Source organism: Vanessa cardui, chromosome 18 (assembly GCF_905220365.1).
Source record: "Vanessa cardui chromosome 18, ilVanCard2.1, whole genome shotgun sequence".
Lineage (NCBI taxonomy): Eukaryota > Metazoa > Arthropoda > Insecta > Lepidoptera > Nymphalidae > Vanessa > Vanessa cardui.
Window position 1 is genome coordinate 785,119 of NC_061140.1, and position 22,673 is coordinate 807,791.

The 22,673-nt window shown below is 32.6% G+C and overlaps 1 protein-coding gene across 7 annotated transcripts in view; it reads left to right on the forward strand.

Moving 5' to 3' along the window:
• The window catches only part of LOC124537183 (resistance to inhibitors of cholinesterase protein 3), a 37,951-nt gene that overhangs the window by 1,205 nt on the left and 14,073 nt on the right, over positions 1–22,673 (forward strand). For 4 of the 7 annotated variants that reach the window (XM_047113907.1, XM_047113910.1, XM_047113909.1 and 1 more), the window contains exons 2-3: positions 769–1,077; positions 10,879–11,045. In XM_047113907.1, the coding sequence (XP_046969863.1) occupies positions 769–1,077; positions 10,879–11,045 (476 nt within the window). The remainder of the gene's footprint in view (positions 1–768; positions 1,078–10,878; positions 11,046–22,673) is intronic. The other 3 variants (XM_047113912.1, XM_047113913.1, XM_047113914.1) reach the window with 3 other exon arrangements.

Genomic DNA, 22,673 nt, shown 5'->3' on the forward strand with positions numbered 1-22,673 from the left:
TAATATTTATAGATGTTAAAAACAATAATTTATATGAAATGTATTTTTAATAATGAATTTTGTAATTATATTATTTTTATCAAACTTGAGGAAACAATATTTTGATAAAGTATTTTGTTTCATTATAAATGAACAATATATTAATGATATTTCATTAACTCATTATAAATAGTGGTCATATTGTATAGTATTTTTTACAAAAGATTATTAAAATATTTTATCATTGAATTAATATTATTAATTATTATAATGAAACAAAATATAACCGATGTTCGATTATTATACACTAATGACGTACTATTTGTTTTGAATAAATTAAACAATTACTTCTAGAAAAATACAAAAAAAGTCCATTTTTGAAATGTTCTTTTAATATTTCATTAACTCTCTGTAAATTTATTTTTTTGTAAAATTTGAGTAATCACATATCAAAAAGTAGATTTTTTCTTTTTATATTGTGTGATTGTCTATAAAACCTTTTTGAAATATGTTATGAATCTTATTTTCAGCTGATGTTATAGATAAACTGCATTTTGAAATATCTTATGTATAAAGCGGCATTAACACAAAATAGTTGGCATCTTTTTTATAACTGTTTGAAATTATTTTAATAAGATACTGTAATGTAAAAATAACTATTCATTTTTGTTTTTCTTTCTTATGATTTTCTTTTACTCCAATTCTTCACTGATCATGACACTATAAAGATGCTGGGTTTTATTTTGTGTAGTTACATTTTACAGTTTCACTATATAAGGTTTTCAATAGGCTGCTGTGAGGTGTTATTTGAAAGAGAAGTGGCTGTGCTCGAGCTCCTAAATGAAGTTTGCAGTTCAGCTCTCGGGAAGGAAAAGTTTACTCCACAGTCAGCGGCGGAATGTCGCAAAGCTGTCAATGACACCTGTGGATTGGATATAGCGGCATTTGTGAAACGAAACGAGAGTGTTGGAAAGACAACAAAGATGTTGTTGGAGACTATGAAGAAGAGCAACAGCTCGTGCCTCAAACAACATTTCGGAGTTCCTATTTACAGCTTGAGTTCACACTTAGCAGCAAATTCCTGGATCAAAGAAGACAGTTAGTCTTATATTTTAAGCATGAATGCTTTCCTTGACTAATCCAATTACCAATAGCAACTAATTGAGGATGTTGAGAGCATCATGACTAACAATTTAAGCTAACAGCTGTAACGGACACTTACCTATGTACATGTATATATGTGTTTTAGATTAGAAGAATTCAATAGTGTTTTAACATTTACTATGAAAGTTTGGCCACATATGTATTTTGTTCATGGAGTTTTTAATAATACGATAATATTGTAACTCGCCATGTCAATAATTATACATTTGTAGCACAAATCGGATAATAGTTTTAAAAGAAAACTAATAAATAATGATAAAGCAACGCGAGCCGGGCATAGCTAGATATTTAACTATTTATATGTATCTAAGGAACATGCGAAATGTGTGTTTGTAAACCAACCAACTGATTTATTAGAAATTTTGGACAGTTATTGACACATGTTCGAAGGTTTCTGGCATAGTACCATCAACGTACAATAGTTGACGCAAAATATGTATCGGAACGCATGCTGAGCATCAGCTAGTATGATAAAACAAATGGTTCAAATTCAAATTCAAATAACTTTATTCAATATGGAAGCATTACACTTTCTTATTGATGGTCAATTGAAACACTACCACCGGTTCGGAAAAGAAAATACCCTGACCTGAGAAGAACCGGCGAAAGAAACTCAGCGGGTTTTTTTTTTTTATTTGTCTCATATATTATTTAAACAATTTAATATGAGATGAAATAGCCAGGAGGCGATCGTTTCATTCCCAAGGTGTGCTATCGATCATAAACTCATTAATTCCTTACATTTATTCATTTTAGACAACATTTCAGTAACTTAATATTACGATTCCGATGTTTATAGTTTAAAACAATTGATCCAATTGTGACGAAAAGTGTGATGAGTTGTATCGGGAAGGATCCTAGCCCAAAAACAAGAAATTTTCTATCTATATTCGTCCTTAAAAATAAACGTTATATATAGACCCTCATTCTTCCGTCCCGTTACGTATAGATATATATTTTTTTATAAATTTCGGTTTAATTATTTATCACTAGACGGATATCCTCGTAGGCCACTGTCAATCATAAGCATAGCGCGCCGCGAACGTAGGTCACACTAAATTTAGAAGCGTTTACAAATGTGTAAAATGTATCCGCAAAAACGCTCTGGATCTTACGAAAAATAATAGATGTTCTATTATTTTCAGTATATTATATTTTTATACCTTGACATATTTATTGTAGACTTTGTAATGCAATCTTCCATAGATTACGAAATGTTAAATATTGTATTGAACAAATATTACGTACGATTTAACGAGTATTTGCAAAAGGTGTGATTATATCTCGTTGGGATTTAAAACTAATATTGAATCTAAAATTAAGATCTCTAAATCTGAGGGTCGCGACTTTTATAATTTGATCTTCTTTAGCGTAACTATCTTTGTCACGAAATCCACTCAATATTTTAAAACACAAAAGGAAAGTTAAGATGGAGGTAAATAATTGATAAGTGTTACCTACTATTATACCTACGATATACTACTAACTATTTAAGTATATGTTACTTTGTTATTAACGTTCGGATTGAACTAGGATCTGTTTTTACTTTTTAACAAAAATATATTTTAACGATAGTTTCTAAAATGATAAGCAAAGTCCGATTGTCGACTAAACACGCAAGTTGATTGGTCCCACATTGTGACCTCTAATTAAATTCAGATTAATCTCAAATTAGTTAACTTTGACCAGCGTTTCAGAAAGTGGTGGGTTATTTGCTCTACAACATTTAAAATATTCAGAATGAAGTAAATGAGATTCATGAAAATCCGACGAAATTATCTATTTTAACTTAATCGTGCCACAATTTACAAAACCGGACAGAAACGCAATTGAACTTGAATTACCTATAACTGAAAAATTTCAACATTTTCTAGTATTTTCATACGTATAACTAGCCTCGTGTAGAGATGGGTCTATGTAGTAGCGCAGCTTCATCTATTGTGTTTAAGGCTATGTTGGGTTACTTAAAATGTTGCCTCTTTCCCGCAAATTACAAATTTATTATGTTAGAAAGAGATAAATAATTGTTAATTAACTATCAATCGAGAGTTAAGTTATTATGATAACGTAAGGAATACCAAGAAGTAAGTATTATTAGTATGTACGTCAAAATTTATAGAAATCTTTATGTTTTTGCGAACGCAAAAGATTTTCGTATCTGCATTATGTTCATGTGAAATCAATAACCATCTCAAATATCCAATGTTAAATTCTTAGCAACTAGTATTTAGGTCAAGGGATCAGCGCGATCTAGTTACTTATCTAAGGATTACTTAGTTCGCCATTTTTGAATGATCTCATTATAAAGAGTTTTTGTACCATCTGTGTTTATATATACTTTATTCCTGTCATCTCCTAAAACATGTGCACTAAGATCGTTTGCGTAATAGTGACGTAAGATGTATGGAGTGTGTGAAACTGGTTCTAATACATGAATTGATTTTGAAGCTAATGCTTGGAGTTCTTCAAATTTTGGATAAAACTGTGGATACGTATATCCTTATAAGTAGTTGTGATTGAATTCATTAGAGCTTATTGGAATTTCAGTATACACCTAAAATATTCGTCTTAATTGTTATGATGATCATGATGATGATTATGATGTCCAACTGCTGTTGGTAAGCCGCATGGGCATACGCCATGATGCTTTTTTTGCCGTCTCCTCTCCGCCGACGCTCTCTACTGATTTGACTGCAACTCGTATGCTATTCATCCTTCTTGCTCTATAAATAAAAAGAAATATATATTCATTTTATTGAACCAAAAAATCTGTTTTTATTTTTTACTTTATAATTATATTTATGAGTTGGTTTTCTATAATTAAGAAATAAATTATTTTAATGCTTGACATATGCGTAGCGCGATGACTACGTTATTTTATATCATATGAAATCATATCATAAATGACTAGACAATTCCTTATACTAACTCTAGTATAAGGCATTTTCAAAAGACTATCACTTCGTTGTTGGCCTAAGCTGGCAAAGTCGTGGCCAGTATTCTCATTATGTAAGATATCAGCATCTATAAATAGACATAATAGACTTTTTCATGAAAACTTCACTTCACAATCTGATGACTGAATGACTAAAATAATGGTTTGCAAGCTCGTGGTTTTTTTCGTATATCTCCTGTATTTCATTACGACGAAATTCACACCTATTAAGTCATTTATAAAGTACTGGCGGCACGTCCCGGCTTCGCACGGGTTGACATAATTTTTTTTTGTTTTTATATTTTTACCTTTAATATAATTTTTGTTGCCCTTTTCCTACTTGTTTAATCATCGTCGTTCTATTTCAACTCATACAAAAGCCTCAATAAATTACATACCCAATCCTTCTTATGAATCCTTCCATCTATTATTGAAAATCGCATGAAAATTCGTCAGTAGTTTTGGAGACATACAGACAGACAGACATGGCCGGGGGGCTTTGTTTTATATTATGTAATAATACCACATAAAAGCTAGCTAGCTAAGCTAGCTACCTAAAATCTGATTAAAATAAAAAAATAAACGTAGCTAAACTGATTTCAATGGTTTTCGGTATAGTTAAAGAAGTATTCAATCCAAAGGTGACGATTTCGTGTCATCGTGTTTGTCAGTTGTCTAATAGATTGCGTCGTACATGCAAATACAGCTTTCACAAGGTGACAACGCGGCGTTTCAAGTAACTCGTTTCAAGTGGCCTCTACTTAGTTGTAATACAAGAACAAAAGTATTAACGCACCATTGTCACTTGCTAAGGTCACCGAGCGAGGCGTACAACGTACGAGTGATGAGCGAGGATCTTCAGCGCATTATTTCACGTAGCAACGATACTTTTGTGTCGCAAAATCTTACATTTAGTGTAAACATATTTACGATTCGGTCACAATAAACACACAATATATTTCGCCACGTTCATAAAATGTCGAATTAATTAGAATTTGTCGTGTGTTAAAGTTTTTATTTAATTTAGAATAATGTTTCTCGATTTGTGAAACATTAACACGAATTACTCCCATTTTAACTCGGTAGTTGATCCTTTTTTCACCGAACAACAGTCGGGGTAAGGAAAGAAGTTCGTCACCTGAAGATCTATTTTCGTGTGCTCAGTATGAGTGATAATCTGCTTTACCGATCGAAAATGACATATTGCGTCCCAATGATTTGATGTTTATTTTTAAAAGGTACTAAGAGCTTAAGAGTAGATAGATAAAGGAATGAATTTGAAAACTGAAGAAGGTTTTCTTACTCTGACTGTACATCCGTGAGATATCAATAACATACAATTCAAAGTTTATTTTAATGTTCGAACGTTATAAAGTTTCTTGTCAAATGGGTACAAGTTACAGGTACACATGTTGTTAATACAGTAGGGCTAATGGGGCAGTAACTCCTAGCGCTAGATGATTAAATTCTCCAAAATAAAATAATTCCAAACCATAACAAAATATTGTACACATTTTTCAAAACTGCGATGGTCAGGGTTTATATTGTAGATAAGATAATAAAGAAACATGGTTGCAAGGTCAAAACTCATCAAATGACGCCAAAGGGCTATGATGCAAAGTCAAGATACTAAATGTGAATAATTATGTCATATCGTTAAGGGCTACATGACTAACGCAAGATATAAATATTTTTCTGATACGGTGTTTAAGTAGAAATTCCCAAGAAATTAAAATTCGTCACATCAGTTTGGTAATTTAATCAAGAGCCTCTTTCAGGGCTTCGGATTAATATCCAGCATTACATGTCTTAAGTGAGTTGACGCATATCCCTTACATATAAGCGAAGTTTGAAACATACCAGTAATAATAAAATATCAGTAGTGTCAAATGTTCTGAAAGAAAAGTAACAGGAATCAAGGCGTGCCCCCGCGGCCCCGTTTCCAGCCATGACCATGTGTTAATGACTCCTAAATATTCTAAGTGAAATGTTACTTAGCCGCGTTGAAAGGTAGGCACCGTTGCTGAGTTGGATGATGCTTTACAACAATTTGCATAAATCACTCGCTTCTGAAACGTATAACTTGGTCTTTATGACGGAATATTTTTATTTCAAGGAAGTTTTAAATTTTGTTACCATGAAGTTATAAAATCTGTTGTGGTAAAGATAAAAACCTTCATTAATAAAAATGTATACTTCTTTGTCTGTTCTATCTATAATAATTAATGAGTACGCGGCTTCAATTGCATCTGAGAAGTACATATGTTAGGTCAGGGTTCTTATTACCTCTATACCAAATTTCATACAAATCCGTTTAATAGTTTTTGTGTTAAAGTAACAAATCCATCCAATCTAAAAAACCTGAAACTTGCGTTTATAGTATTAGGTCGATAGGAAACAAACTACTAGTATGTAATTAAACTGTTTATTTATGCAAATAAAAATTTTGTTTTTGTTTTTTTTTCCATTTTTTTAAGTAATCTTAATAACTTCGGTGTATACGCAAAGATATAATGACGAGTTCACGACTCACTTAACTTTTGGTTTGGTCTTGTAGAGTCAGCTGTAGAGCCTTTTGACCTCGTAAGATAACAATCCTTATGCTGAGCTCGTAGGACCATTGTAGCTTGCATTTAATAAGAAACACTCCGACGAGTCATCTTGCTTTCAAAAAGTTTTTTTGAAGTCAGTGGAGGCTCATATCTGATTTTGGCATATTAAGTCTTATACTCGTATAATAATATATTGAACTGGCTGGTTCAATCTACGTTGTCCTGTCTGTTGTATTAACTGTGAATATTGAACTCGAATTAGTATAATTAAAGAATAGTATATCTTCCTAAAACATATTACTTATACTTCGAACTTGATGATGTACAAAATTCTTATCGTTAATTTTTTGTTCGACAATTGGGCTTGCTAATAAAAATTTTGACTGGTGGTTCTGCGATTAAGTTTGTATGCCTAATTGCTAGCATTTATATAAATAAAAATTGAACTGAAAATAAAAAATAATACTATTCCATTCGTCATTAGAATTAAGGATACCTTACGATTATTTAATCATATCTTACCAAAATTCCATACCCAATTGCACTTTTAATATCTAGAGTGATTGCTCTTAAGTAATCTAGATGAACAATAATTTCTCAAAAAACTATAATCTATTATGAAATGTGCGAAAAAAAACATTGTATCAATATAATTCTTCTTCGAAGCTTTAAGCAAACGCTTAAAAACTTTTAAAAAAAGGTTTAATTAAAATTAAACGTCCAGTTTCGGTATTATCACAATTCAAATGAAGATTTCATTAATAGATAATTATGATTACTCAGGTCAACACTGTTAACAGATTAACGTAATGTGTTTGAACTATTCTCAAAGATTTCGCAAAAGCTCCAAGTCCCATCTTTGGGGCCTCACTACTTAGGCTCATACTATACTTCATTGGTATTTTATGTATAATTTTTGATATTGAACTCTCTCGATTAATTTTTGACATAAAATCCCAAATAGTACCTTTCACAAAGTTCAGAGGACAATTCTACAAATAAGAAAGATAGATCTCGACCGAATCGCAATCTGGGGTAATTCTACTAATAGTAGAGTATAAAGCATTCAAACAGCTTTCGATTCGATTGCGATGAAGTGAAAATTCGTTAGTAGAATTTCTCCCACTTGTCCAAACATGTTCACAAGTGCACGCAACCACATGCCCGATGGTATCTGGTAAGAACACATATTTGTTTTACTTAGAAGTATACATAAACGATTACGTAGCGTTGTTTAGCGTGTATGGGCCTTGAATCCCCATACGGGTTTAAACACAAATTAGGTAATATTGCAATTGACGAACTGGGTCAAATTGTGGCTGACGATTTTTTAAGGCATAAGCGGTAGCGGGGCGGGGAGCGGATTATGATATTAATATCTATAATCCTAAAGAGTAAAATACTTTAGTGTATATTATGTGGTACCATCGTTACTTCTGATTTTCCATAACACAAATGCTTTAACTACTTACATTGGGATCAGAGTAATGTATGTGATGTTGTCCAATGTTTATTTATTTTTCGTTCGATAATTTTTTTCTTTCTTATTTTAATTTTATTTTGTTTAAAACATGCCGTGTAGTTGAAACTGATGTTTTTGTTATCGTAAATAACAAATTAACTACAAAGTTTTATCACGAATTCTATATACATACAACTCCACTAGGCAACTTTGTATAGTAAGCTAAATAGGTATTGTTATTTTCTAAATACATTACTTCGACGATTAAATATAGTTGTATAATCTTTTTTTCGACAATTCACAACGCGTCGATTGTATTAAAATGTTTAAAGCAATTTACAATAAAAATAGTCAATATTTCTGTGTAAAATTACAGACTCTGTACACATAATGCTACTCACAAATTATATAGAAATATTTTCTTAAATACCTACGTGTTTCATGAAATATTCTAATAACAATTTGATAATAACAGATAGCGTAATTTAAAGATTAGTGGGATGAGGTACTTGTTAAAATAAAAAAAAATCATCCTTCATCATCATCAAGCATCGTCTTTTTAACTCCAAGGAGTAATTATGTTAGATTTTTTTTAATGGCAACCTTATTTTTTTTTAATGTCGATTAATGGTGACACGTGTAGTTTGTAGACTATTCTTGGCTTGTGAGTAATTCACATCATGAGTAAGTTAGGCCGCGTTACCATTGTGTTTAATTAGGAAATGGATACACTGGTGCTAATTAATGCTGTGTATTAACACCAAGATATCTATTAATAACTACATTAAAATTCGTTCTGTCTATTTTTTTGAAGAAGATCACTGTCTTTTTTTTATTTCGTAGATTAATTAATAATTTCTGATTCTAAATCTACAGAACACCCTTCTTGTGCTGAAATTTGCATTGGCTCACTCACCCTTCAAATCCAAAAAGTAAATGTTGAGTCAGTCAACATTCTAAGGCTGGGATAAAGCTGTTCCACTGGGGTTTGGTGGTTACACATGTGGCAGAATTTAACTGAAACTACACACATACAGGTTTCTTCACGATGGCTCTTTTACCGAACGCGACATGAATTATAAATACAACTAAAGCACATGAAAATCCAGCTGTGCTAGCTGGTGTTTGAATCTGTAATCAATTTAAGATTCACGCGTCCTAACCACTGGGTTACCTCGCTAAACCGGAACAGCGATATAGAATTAATATTATTGAGTAAAATACCTAATAAGTGGGTGTTATCCACACAGATACGCTTTTGTACAAACCCATTAGAGAATGTTGTAATGCCCTACAACCTATTAATTAAAGTATTAATAGAATTTATAGATGTTTAATCTATTATTATTCCCAACGTAATACCGATGACGTCACATCAAACTTCTATTAAAAGCTTATTTGTCTATTGCTATAAATACATGACTATTTGTATTGTGATGTGTCAAACACATGCGCGTTCTAGGGAAATATTAACAACACAATGCCCTAAATCGCTCCGCAACACAGGTGTAGTCGTAGCATTAGAGTTTGTTTTTTTTTCATAATTAATAAAGTAATAAAAATAAAATACACATTGTGTAAGCCATTTTGAACATATTACAAAACTATATCAAAATGTAATAGTGCACCCAATGACAGAATATTTTAGATTCTGTGGCGAACCTATTAGCTGGTTCGCTATGGTACCCAATTAAATAACCTTTAATTGATTAGATTAATTGTTATTATTTTTTTGACGTTACTCGACTACTATAACAAGGATCGGATAATAACCTAGTAACAGCCTGTAAATTTCCCACTGCTGAGATAAGGCCTCTTCCATTAAGGAGAGAGATTGGAACATATTCCACCACGCTGGTCCAATGCGGGTTGGTGGAATACACATGTGGCAGAATTTCAATGAAATTTGTCACATGCAGGTGTCCTCACGATGTTTTAATTCACCGCTGAGCACGAGATGAATTATAAAGACAAATTAAGCACATGAATCAGCGGGGCTTGCCTGGGTTTGAACCCGCAATCATCGGTTATGATGCACGCGTTCTAACCACTGGGCCATCTCGACTCAATTGATATCATATTTAAAGTATAATTCAATACTCAAGTCGAGTATGGTGGTGTGTCAACCTACAAACAGACAAGAATATATTTTTAATATTATTTAAAATATTGTTGACGAAAGCTATTTCATTTCCGTTGGAAACATTTAAATTAAATAAAACCATAACTATCTATGATTTTTTTTTTGTTTTACTAACCTATGCCTGCGCATGCGTTGAGTTAGCCTTCCGAGTATTTCAAATCAAATCAAATAAAAAAAACTTTATTCAAGTGGGCTTTTACAAGCACTTTTGAATCGTCATTTAACAATTAAGTGAAGCTACACCGGTTCGGAAAGTAGATTCTACCGAGAAGAACCGGCAAGAAACTCAATAGTTACTCTTTTTAAACATTTACAAAATACAGAATGAGGACTGTAAGTCACTCCTGGTCCTATTATGTCTTATTTCTTTGCTATTTCAGTTAAAGATAAAATCTTTATTTAATATACACGCGGTACCCTTGCTTATTGATTGTCAAATCCAACCGACCATTTCGGAAAACACCTCTGACCATAAAGGACCGACGAAAAAACTCAGCGAAATTTTTTGTTTTTTTTATTTTTGTTACTTCCTCTACTAACATAATAATTGTTTTGTGTTTGTACTAATCGTATATGAGATAATTTGTTATAAATCGAAACTATAACTGCGAACATAAACACTTATAATAATTCAATTCCACAGCGATAAAGCAAGAACGATCACCGATTCGGATGGGACCGCATCCGGCGTTACTCGAGCGAGGGAGAGCGATACCACCGGGACCACCGCCACCAGCGCGGCCCGTCGTTCTACCACCTCACGTCAGGGTACGCTCACCACTCTCTGTGTACTACGATTTGGACATCAAGGTCAGTTGTCACGAGTGCGATGGCTTCGGAGCTGTGGCAGGACGCTGAAGCCTTTGAGGGTCTGGAATTCGATAATTGCTATAAATTGGCCTATTTGGAAAAAAAGAACAATCTAGTTATATTGTAAATATTTTTATTTATATCATACTAGTAGTCGCCCGCGGTTTGGCTGGCTTAGGGTGTTGGTTGACATGTATCAGGCAAAAAAAAAATAGCCTGTGTCCTTTTATGGAGTTCAAGTTTCCTTCATACCAAATTTCATCAAATTCGGTTCAGTTTGTGCGTGAAAGCCTAACAGAGAGATTATTAATTCCGCATTTATTAGTATAGATTAGATGTCCAGACTCTCAATGGTATGTAATACATTAATATCGCCGGCTTCGCGATCTTTGCTTCTACTAATACAAGGTAAGTATTTGAATAGCTTTTAAATTACGCAAATATATGTGTTATTAATCAAATTTATTAATCTATGTATTTAACACATCGCGATTAGCCACTATAACGTAATTAAAATTAGGTTTACCATACATAAGAACGTGAAATTTTACATCAGGCAACATTGATCTCAATGTCACAACGTTGTAAATTTTTATTATTAACTTATCTGTGGTAACCCGTAAATAAGATAATATTACAATAGAATAACATAGAAGCTATAACATGAATATTTTAATATTTCAGTTTTTAATATAAATATCATATATACTGTACTTATATATCGATCTCCACATCTAACTATAAACTTAATATTTTATTGAGTAATAGGTACCTCTTATTTATAACTTTATAATAGAAAGAATACTAACGTAGGTACTATCAGTATTTTTCATACAGATTTAATATATAAATTGGCGCAGTTGTGTGATATACTTATATATTAATTCAAATTGGAACTGTATTCGAATTACTATTATGTATATGATATATAATATTGCTAATTAAAGAATTATTTACAAATAATTAAGCTTAATACGTTATAATTTATAAACAAACCACACAGCGTCGAAGTCTTCAGAAAGCGACGCATGCGCAGGATTAGCGTACATAAATAGTGGACCAAGATATAAACTTACTCAGTTGTTAATCGAAATATTGTCGCTTGAAATTTAAGAAAAACTGAAACAAGATGACAAAACCTTACTTTAAATGTAAGTATATAGTTGATTTACTTTAGATATGTATGTACGTATAAATAAATAGGTTAGCAGACTCTAATTAAAGTTTATAATCGTTAACATCCGTTGTATGTAGATCATATTATAATCGTGCCGGCATCACTTGTGTTTAATTGAGGTATCCTTTAAGATATATTTTATTGTATTCCACAAAGAAAAAAAAATGAAACATGGTTACTTCAAATAAAAATAATACTTTCTTTAAGCAGGCAAACACTTATCAATCGTCTTATAACTTATGAAGTAAAACTATCAATCAATCTCGAATCGGTTTCTGTTTCCGAGCATGCTCTTTATTAGTGCCAATGGACGATAGTGTTATCTATAATTATGATATGCTATTAGCATGCTACGATTAAATCAACCAAAACTTAATTTATGTTTTATCATTTATCGCGAAAATCATAAATCTACGGAATCCAAATTGAACTCACACAAAAGCGAGTTATAAAGGTGTATGGAGATTAATTAGTTTAAGTGGCATTAGCTACTTAAATCAATATACGCAACGTGGTGTAGTGTAAATTTCAATTTTAAAGGATGCGAGGATTTTATTTGTTATATCTATCGCTGCAAATGTGAATTCATAGCTTAAGCTGATCATTAATATACCGACAATTAATCTTAAAGGCATATATACATATGATACTAACTATAAGTATGTATTTCAGTTGCTTGATAACATTGATTCAAATTTCGAACAGTTTCTAAAAATAAAAATCGCTCGTCGCTCGTATATCAGAGCAAACGTAAGAAGAAACGGTTACATGCATGATGTCATTCTCATTATTTTTGGACCTCGATGATCTTGTGATTGGGGCACATTTATATTTACATGACATATATTGTCTATGACGCTTACACGAGTATGAGATCTATTGTGAAGTAGCTACTCGAAATATCAACACAACTGTAGCTAAATTCTTTCGTATTCGTCTTGTGTGGTCGAAGCATAACAATTAAACGTCAACTATTTCCTGCCGATTTATCTTAATTCCTCATTTTGTTCTAAATTTAATTTTTTTTTTATATAAAAAAAACATAGCTTATGTCATCTGACCTTCGTTGCCAGTATCTAACTTGGTCACACTGTTATGATTTGTTATGACATGGGCTAATCACTACATAGTATAAAACAAAGTCGCTTTCTCTGTCCCTATATCCCTCTATATATTCAAAGTCTTGAAACAAACTGACGAAAGCGGTTTCTTTTACGTTTTTAAGTATACTAATACTAATATTATAGTATACGTTTTTAAGTAGGTATTCTAATACTTTTCTCGTCTTTTTATATTGATATAATATCACTTTCCGTTTCTTTTTGATGTCCTTTGCCCTTAATTTGCATGGAAGAGAGCTTTCGTATCTTAAGGCCACCTCTTAAATATCTTTCTCGACTGTGTTCTATATTTAAAAGTAATTTGTACCATGAGTGTTATATTGTATTATACTGTAAAATAAAAAAAAGGCTTCTATCTTCGGGATTGTCCACAGATTAAAAAACCAGTTTTGAAGTATCTGTACATCGTGTGAAAAACATGTATGTCAGTCCTCGTATTAGTACCAGTATCAAACGGACTTAATTCTGTAAATACAGTCGGGGTAAGAAAAGGTTCGTCACCTTAAGATCTATTTTCGTGTGCATAGTGTGAACGATAATCTCCTATACCGTTTGAAAATGACATATTGCGTCGCAATTATTCGATGTTTAGATTCAAAAGGTATATTTTTACAGCCAATAGAAATAGCTCCCTATCGTGACATTCGACGCTTTTTGTCGCTATAGATTCTCGCGTCAGTTCAACCTAAGAAATCAAGTGCATGTAAATTGACGAATATATTTGGTCATATGATATTAAAAGTTATTTCGTTTGTGTAAAGGTCATATTCACATGAGAAATAATTTTGATAATTTGAAACAGCGTACTTAATTCGGATGTGATCGGTTTTACGAATTTTGCCGATGCTACATCTAAGTTGTGTCTTACTAAGAGTTTAAGACTTGACGAAGGTTTTCTTACTCTGTCTGTACAAACAAAGACAATAATAAAACACACAGACCGTCTGACATTTCGTATTATACAGTTGTGTGAAGTTGAAATTGACTAACGCTCTATGGACGTGTCATGTCTCAATTTGTCATGACACAAGCCAGAACAAGTGTCTGGCTAATTGTCAAATAGGTACCGGATTACCCTTTTCACGGCTGTCACTGATTAGGCTAGGGTTGTTGCGTTATCCTTAAAATAAAACACATTTCGTGTTCGCATATCTTCGCAGTCTTTTGTCAGTTTGCTTAGAAAGTTAGGGAAGATCTCCAAGTTAAGGCACAGACAAGGATTTTCCAGATTTCGATTGAAATAATACGGTTAGTCGTTTCCTTATTACTTATTATATTTCAATTCGTTTTTTTTTTCATCTTTGTCTATAAAGCATTTAATAATTTTATTATTCATGTAAAAAAAAAATTGTTAAAAGTGCCAACCCTAACTGTGGAATATATTAGGAACAAGAAATTCGAAGAATATGCATATATATCTAGGACAAAAGTATTAGGATGTTATCTAGAAAGTTTTTTGTTATTTATAGCCACCTCGTTAAATTATTTTATTTTAAGAAAGATAGAATAGAAGCCTGATAAGAACCCAATCACTTTTTTCTCAGGTAAAGATAACAAATGAGTAATATTATACATACATATATGTATATTAGCGTTCTTTCTACAATGAAGAAAATATGAGGTTTAAACGAATAATAGGTATTACGAGGTGTCTCCTGATCCTTCTTTTTTATATCATAAACTATTTGTTTTCACCCGACTTCGTGCGCGTTTTTATTTAACAAAAGTTTAAAAGTTATTGTAGTAGCCGAAGTTACTCCTTTTAAATCAGCTATCTGCAATAAAAGACCCATCAAAATAAAAAAAAAATGTCTGCAGTTTCTGGATCTCACTCACCCTACAAATTGTAACTCAATAATACTAACTGATGCACACATTCCTTCCATCGTAAACCATAACAGAAGTCCCATGTCAGATAAAACATAAACATATTTAAAAGTGAGCAGTGAATTTTAAACAATTTAAATTGGTTATAAGTACAGTGACACATGCATGAACTTAAAACATTTTTGTTATTTACTGAGTCAACACTCGTCGTTACCACACTATGGTCATTTCGGTCACATTTTACATTACCATCACAATGCTATAGAACCGCTTTGTGTCTATGTATTTAACTTCGGAATCGTATGAAACTTGTAATGTTTTTTTTTATTGTCTATTACGTTTTGTTTGTTCAAACAAAGGATAATGTTTATTTTTTAAACGATTACGTAATAGCTAGTAGGCTTTAGGATACCATAGACTTATAAAGTTGCATAGAATTGATCATTTTTTAACGTAATGACCGTCCGGTTAACCTGAACATAATCATCTTCGTTACATAGTATAAAACAAAGTCGTTAACTGCTGTCTGTCTATGTTTGCTTAGATCTGTATTAGATTTTAGATGATTTTTTAATAGATAGATTGATTCGAGGGGAAGGTTTTTTATGTATAATACATAGACAATATAGTAGTGAACACTCGTCAATGTAGTAGTTATGTCGTAAATAAACAAATTCTGTAGTATATTCACGAAGAATATAACATAAATTAACCGTCTGTTCAACTAGTACTATAAAAAGCTCATGTCTGATATAAATATCCTTAGTATTAATAATTAAATTGAATTTATTCAGTTTGTACGTATATATTGTACCTCAGACCCTAAGGGTCACGTGTTATGTCAGTAGAATTCAGGTAATACTCAGTACCTCCCTTCACCTTGTCAGTGAATGTAAGCAAAGCTTTTTGCACAACATACTCTCTATAAGCATTGGTATGTTTCTTAACTAAATTAGTTAAATTTCTTTACTTTTATTTATGAGAGGGGTCTATCATTGTTGTTAAGTCTATGGATACCGCGTGAGTGCAAGTAGCAATAATCCGTTATTTCGGTTGTCATGCTTTTCCATTTCGAGCGACAAGTAAAGTTCCAGAAGTGTCGGAATATAGTTTAAGAAAAAAAAAAAAACAATATAAATGTCATTAAAGGTTCTTAACAACAATAGAAACATCGAATTATAATTGCTGGAATTTATTATAGAGTTTCATTGTCTCAGAAAGTAATCATCAAATTTTCGAAATTTAAATGGAAGCATTTCGAAATAATCCTCTATCAAACAAAAAACATTAAATATATCTATATATGTATTAATGAAAATACAATTTGATAACCTCTTCTTATTTTGAAGTCATTAAAAATTAAAGTAAATCATAAATATTGGTGACGTAATCACCATGCAAAAACCTCCACCCCAAACCCTTTGGAACTGATGTAATACTTGAACGGCGCTTACAATGAAATGTTATTTAATTATACACAAGTAGCTCACGTAGTATAATGTCCTACGGTATTATGCTTTGGGGTAACGCAGCCGCTATCCAAACTATATTTGTGCTGCAGAAGAGGGCTATTCGCGCAATCTATAACCTAGGAGCCAAGGATTCATTAAGGTATAGATTTAAAGAAATTAAGATATTGACTGTTGCTTCTCAATACATATTTTGTAATGTTTTGTATGTACGGAAAAATATTAATGTTTTATGAGAAAATGTGATTCTTATAACATTGGTACAAGGAACAAACACAATCTTGTTACTCCTGTTACTTGACTGCATAGATTCAGTAACTCTTTTGTGGGGCAATGTATACGCTTCTACAACAGGATCCCAGAAAGCGTTCAAAATGCTTCTGTAGCCAAATTTAAAAAAATTTGTTAAGGAACGCCTGTGTGCAAAAGGTTAATATACAATTAGTGAGTTTATGTTTGATAGCACACCTTGGGAATGAAACGATCCCCTCCTGGCTATTTCTAATCATATTCTACTATATCTAATCTGTATCTTGTTAATTTGACAAAAAAAAAGACCTGCTGAGTTTCTTTCGCCGGTTCTTCTCAGGTCAGGGTGTTCCTTTTTCCGAACCGGTGGTAGTGTTTATTTGACAATCAATAAGTAAGTGTAATGCTTCTATATTGAATAAAGGAATTTGAGTTTGAGTTTGCTCATTTAAGTAGCAAACTTCATTTATCAACATATTAGATAATTTATTTTGACAAATAATTAAAATGTAATAAAAATTTATTTCGCCGGTGAGCTATTGGTTATTTGTATGTATTTCAGCTCGATAAACCGAATCAGTGCTCGTCGTATTCTATATTTAGCTCGAAAAATCAATACATCCTTCCCCGGGCAAGGTGCACTCGCTTTTGCAATGATACTGCGCCTGTCATAACTCTGCCAATATATTCATTAAAATATCATGTTAAGTCCTAAACAAATAAATCATTATTAAATAGCTTTCAATTCGGATAGTGATAATTAATATCGAATAAACTTACCTGTATAATTAAATTAGTGGAAGATAGTATCTAATTTAATAGTGTATATAGTCAAAGGTGACCTGATAATAAGCGGTCTCGGCAGCTACATTGGGACTATAAGAAATCTTGACTATCCCAACGCTGATATTTTTCAAAATCAAAATAAACTTTATTCAAGTAGGCTTTTACAAGCACTTTTGAATCGTCATTTTACAATTAAGTGAAGCTACCACCGGTTCGGAAAGTAGATTCTACCGAGACGAAACGGCAAGAAACTCAGTAGTTACTCTTTTACAACATTTAAAAAATACAAAGTCACGTTAGTTAATACAGTTATTTAAATTAATATATCCTGCGTGGAAGTCCACAGGTATTAACTCCACGCTTTTTTATCATCTATAAAATCTGGTATCGAATAATATGTTTTTTTTTACCGATGTATTTTTTACAAACGATTTGAATTAACGAAACGGCAAAGTTAAAAATGTGTGCGGAATTTTATTATAGATACGGATACCTCGCCCCAAGAAGGATTTATTGACTTTGCGGAGTCGGACGTCAACTTGGGAGTTAAGATGTTCCTCTGTCCGAAGTAATACAAGCTTCATTATTATATATTACTACTTAGTGGTAGAATATCTAATAAATGGGGGGGGGGGACCTAATCAGAAGGGTTTGCACAAAGCCCTACCGCCAATTAATCTTGTTGGTGTTCCTTCTCAATAGAATCTACGAAGTGGTTACTTTAACTATTTTTTTTTTAATAATTTAAATGAAATTTTGTGACAAATTTAGTAGCTAGTAAGGGTTGCAAAAATTAAAGACCAACATAATATGTGTATTTATAAAACAAAATACTCGCGCTTGGCACGTTATTAGTCCAGACTTAAAAGGGGTGAAACTGAATAGAGCAGTTACTTATATAAATAAAATTGAAACCAGTACCCAAAATGCACTGCATCTCAGAAGATGCAAAGCTTGCAAAGCCAAATTGGCTTCAAAAAAGCTGGGCGTGCTCAGCAAGGCGAGACAGTATTTCACGTCGGCCCATCGCCTTAAACTTTACAAGGCGCAAATTCGGCCTCACATGGAGTACTGCTCTCACCTCTGGGCGGGTGCTCCCCAGTACCAGCTCCTTCCATTTGACCGCATCCAACGTAGAGCGGCTCGAGTTATCGACGATCAAGCTCTTTCCGATCTCCTTGATCCTTTGGCTTTGCGTAGAGATGTCGGATCACTCTGCATCTTCTACCGAATTTTTCACGGGGAATGTTCCGAGGAATTGTTCGGATTAATCCCGGCTGCTGAATTTCACCTTCGGACATCTCGCCAAAATTCTAAGTTTCACCCGCACCACCTTGATGTCCGAAAATCCACAACAGCGCGATTTCTCAGACATTTTCTGCCTCGCACAACCACTTTGTGGAACCAGCTTTCGCCGGCGGTTTTTCCGAACCGATACGACATGGGAACCTTTAAGAAAAGAGCCTACTCCTTTTTGAAAGGCCGGCAACGCACCTGCAAGTCCCCTGGTGTTGCAGGTGTCCATGGGCGGTGGTAGTCACTTTCCATCAGGTGAGCCTCCTGCTCGTTTGCCTCCTATGCCATAAAAAAAAAAAAAAAAAAAAGATAATATCAGAATACTATTTAGTAGTTTTCTTCAGTTACATGAAAATATGTTTCACTTATTAGCACTTATACACAAAGAAGATTTAATTTAAATAAAATTATTTAATAAAAAAAAGCTTTCAAATAACATGCCAATTTGGATATAAAAATAATATCCCTATTACTAATTGTATAATATGTTAATTAGTACAAATGCAACGTTCAAAAGTTTAATAGTAAAGTACCGATCGAGATAAACAAATCAAGTTTAGCCGACATTGGTAACGACCCACATACACGGCCTAGACACACTGCGCAGAAATAAACGACTCAAGCTGCGCGCGCGCATGTCCTAATATTAAATGAGAGGGAATACATCTAATGTCATGCGTTTAAATCATGAATTGGTAATTTAATTACGAATACGATGATTCACTTTGATTATAAATTATTATTAATAATAATCATTATTATTATTTTCGTAAATAGAAATGTCAAAACTAATAACGGTCATTGACAAAATATTTCTAATATTCTCTTGGTTCTTATATGATAGTTTTAATTTTGTAATCTTTTAGGTGATGATTAAAATTGAATTAGTAATGTATCAGTTAAAAAAATATTATATTTGTGGTTCTATTTTGTAGTTCTTCTAGGTAGAATCTGCTTACCGAAACGGTGGTAGCTTCATTTAATATAGTTGTTAAATGACAATTCATAAGTGTTTGTAAAAGCCTACTTGAATAAAGTATATTTTGATTTTTTAACAAATAAATAATACGTGACGCACACGTCCTCTCCCTTTAAGGAGAAGGTTTTGTAACATATTCCACCACGCTGTTCCAATGCGGGTTGGTGGAATAAACATGCAGAATTTCTTTGAAATTAGACACAAGCAGGTTTCCTCACGGTGTTTTCCTTCACCGCCGAGCAAGAGATGAATCATAAACACAAAGGCAGGCACCACTGATTATTTATGTACTTAAACATAAATAATCAGTGGTGCCCACCTGGGCTTGAACCCGTTATCGTCGGTTAAGATGCACGCGTTCTAATCACTGGTCCATCTCGGCTCAGATTTCCTCAATTGTGTGTTTTTACGAGTGAAAACATTTTTATTTACTTCATTATGTTTTTACGGCGCTGTTAAATATAAATATCAAGTAACGTCATGATTATATGCAAGCACCCAAAAAGTAAAGCTTAGTCATTAATAATTTTAGACCTATCCGGTCATTTATTTTTTTAATCACGCAAACGATTTGGAATATGGCAGTGCAGACTTACGACGGAACGACTTTATTTTTAGATAGCCTGTCGTTATATTGTACTTAAGTTTAAGTCAATTATTGTAAGATTACTTGTTTTTTTGTTCAATTGTTTATTGTGTTTCATACAAAGAACTCAATTTAAAACAGTGTAACCAATACCTAATAAGGACTAGAATTTGTTTTCATGTCAAAGTATTATATATGTAAAGTAAAAAATAAGTTTTTATAAAATTAATATTATTAAAATTAAAATGTATGTATGTTTATGGAAAAATAATGTAATATTGCCTACATTATTCAGAAATACTTGCTGCTCCGCTTGATTTCTCCCACGTTAAATTCTACTGCTCAGGAATTTATATAGCCTGAAGTCCTTATCAATTTACATTTTGATATTTGCGCTTTCAAATAAACAAACCGGAAGAAATTTTTAGAAGTAGTAGAAAAACTTTTGCTATTCATGTCATTCGAGTATACAAGATATTCGGATTTTAAACCAAGATTCATAAAATTTAATGAGTTGCATCAGGCGACATTGATACCATCAAAGCGTCAAGCGGTGATCTCTATCAGGCAAGCTTTGGGTAGAGGATAGATTATACCCTGTTTCCGATTCTATTTTTTGTTGATTTGAAATTCAACTGGCTTGTTTGCTAATATTCTATACAGTATTCTTAGTGTAAGTGCAGTAAATTATTGGTTGAAATTGTATGAAATAGTATTTAATATCGGCGACAATTTAGTCGTATGTCTATGTAGTTTAAGAGTAAACACAGGAAATCGCCTTCACGACGTTGTAACGCTAAATCCCGATTCGGTGTCCGGGCACATCGGTGAATAGCCGTGATTCGAAATCCAAACAGTTTAATACGTCGCAAACTTAAAAAAAAGTTTGTTTAAATCAGGGTGTATGTTAAAAAAAAGGTTTCACGTTTGAATATGGAACCTTTTTCTGATTGATTTAATCGCCAGTGGCATTTAATAAATTATATTGTGTTACTTAGTACTCAAATACATTTTACTGTTACATTTAAGTAACGAAAAAATAAGTAACAGTATAGATAATATATCTATGGTTGATTAGTTAGTGTTCTTGTGTGACAGAATAAAAATTACCAGATGGATCATATAAAGGTGCGTATACGTTTTAAATGGCAACATCGAATATAATTTTTCATTTATGGCACATATGTTGCCTGATGCTAAGTGTTCACCACCACAATTCCTTATACCGGCAATGCGCTACTTACCCTTGAAACTAAGAAATGATGTCCTTTATATTTGTAGGGACACTGTTTCTCTTATCCTTCGAAACTGAAAACAATTATGTCTGTTTAGCGATAGAGTAAGGTGGGTGTCACCTACTGGCTAACCAGACAGGTTTACACAAAGTCCTTGTCACCAAATACGACCGAACAAAATAAAAAATTTAAATTGGTGCAACCTGGCGATGAAAAATGTAGAAATATGTGTTCAAAAGAAATTTTAGTAAAATATTTCCTTTTCATATTAAGTGTCATCGTACCTACTACTTTGAACCTTTCCTTTGTTTATTAGTATTTTTATCTCGTTGTTAATTTATACTTCTCAAATAGCATTAGAGCTACAGACCAAAAGTTGAAGCCCCAGTTCGAAACAATAAAAAGTTGTTTTGGTTTCCTGTCAATAAAATCTCATTAACAGCCTGAAGTTCCGAGTCAGATGGTATTTTGGAAAGTACGTAATACAACGTTACTTGACTGTACTTTATCCGGCCCCGTCTGCGTGCCGACCCATGCAATTCTGAGCGAGAGAGAATAGAACATACTTAGGTTTATGAATAAATCTGATCACCATAATATTTCCTGTGTTCTTTGATAAGAATCGCTGACGTCATAGAAATACGTTAAGAGAAACTATTCATTAGTCAACAACCGTTTAAATAATGGCATAGATAGTATTAGATCATCAGCTTTATAATATTAACTAGCATGTCCATGCTGTTTGAAAAATGCCCGATAATTCAAAGTTGCCAAAAATTTCGGACAATAACATTGAGAATGTGTTTTTTATATTCTTTGGATATGTTACGCTTCGGAGAAATTTGAAGTAACCTCAAAAGCATATTCTTAACAATAATACTAGTTCAAAATTTATTCAAAAAC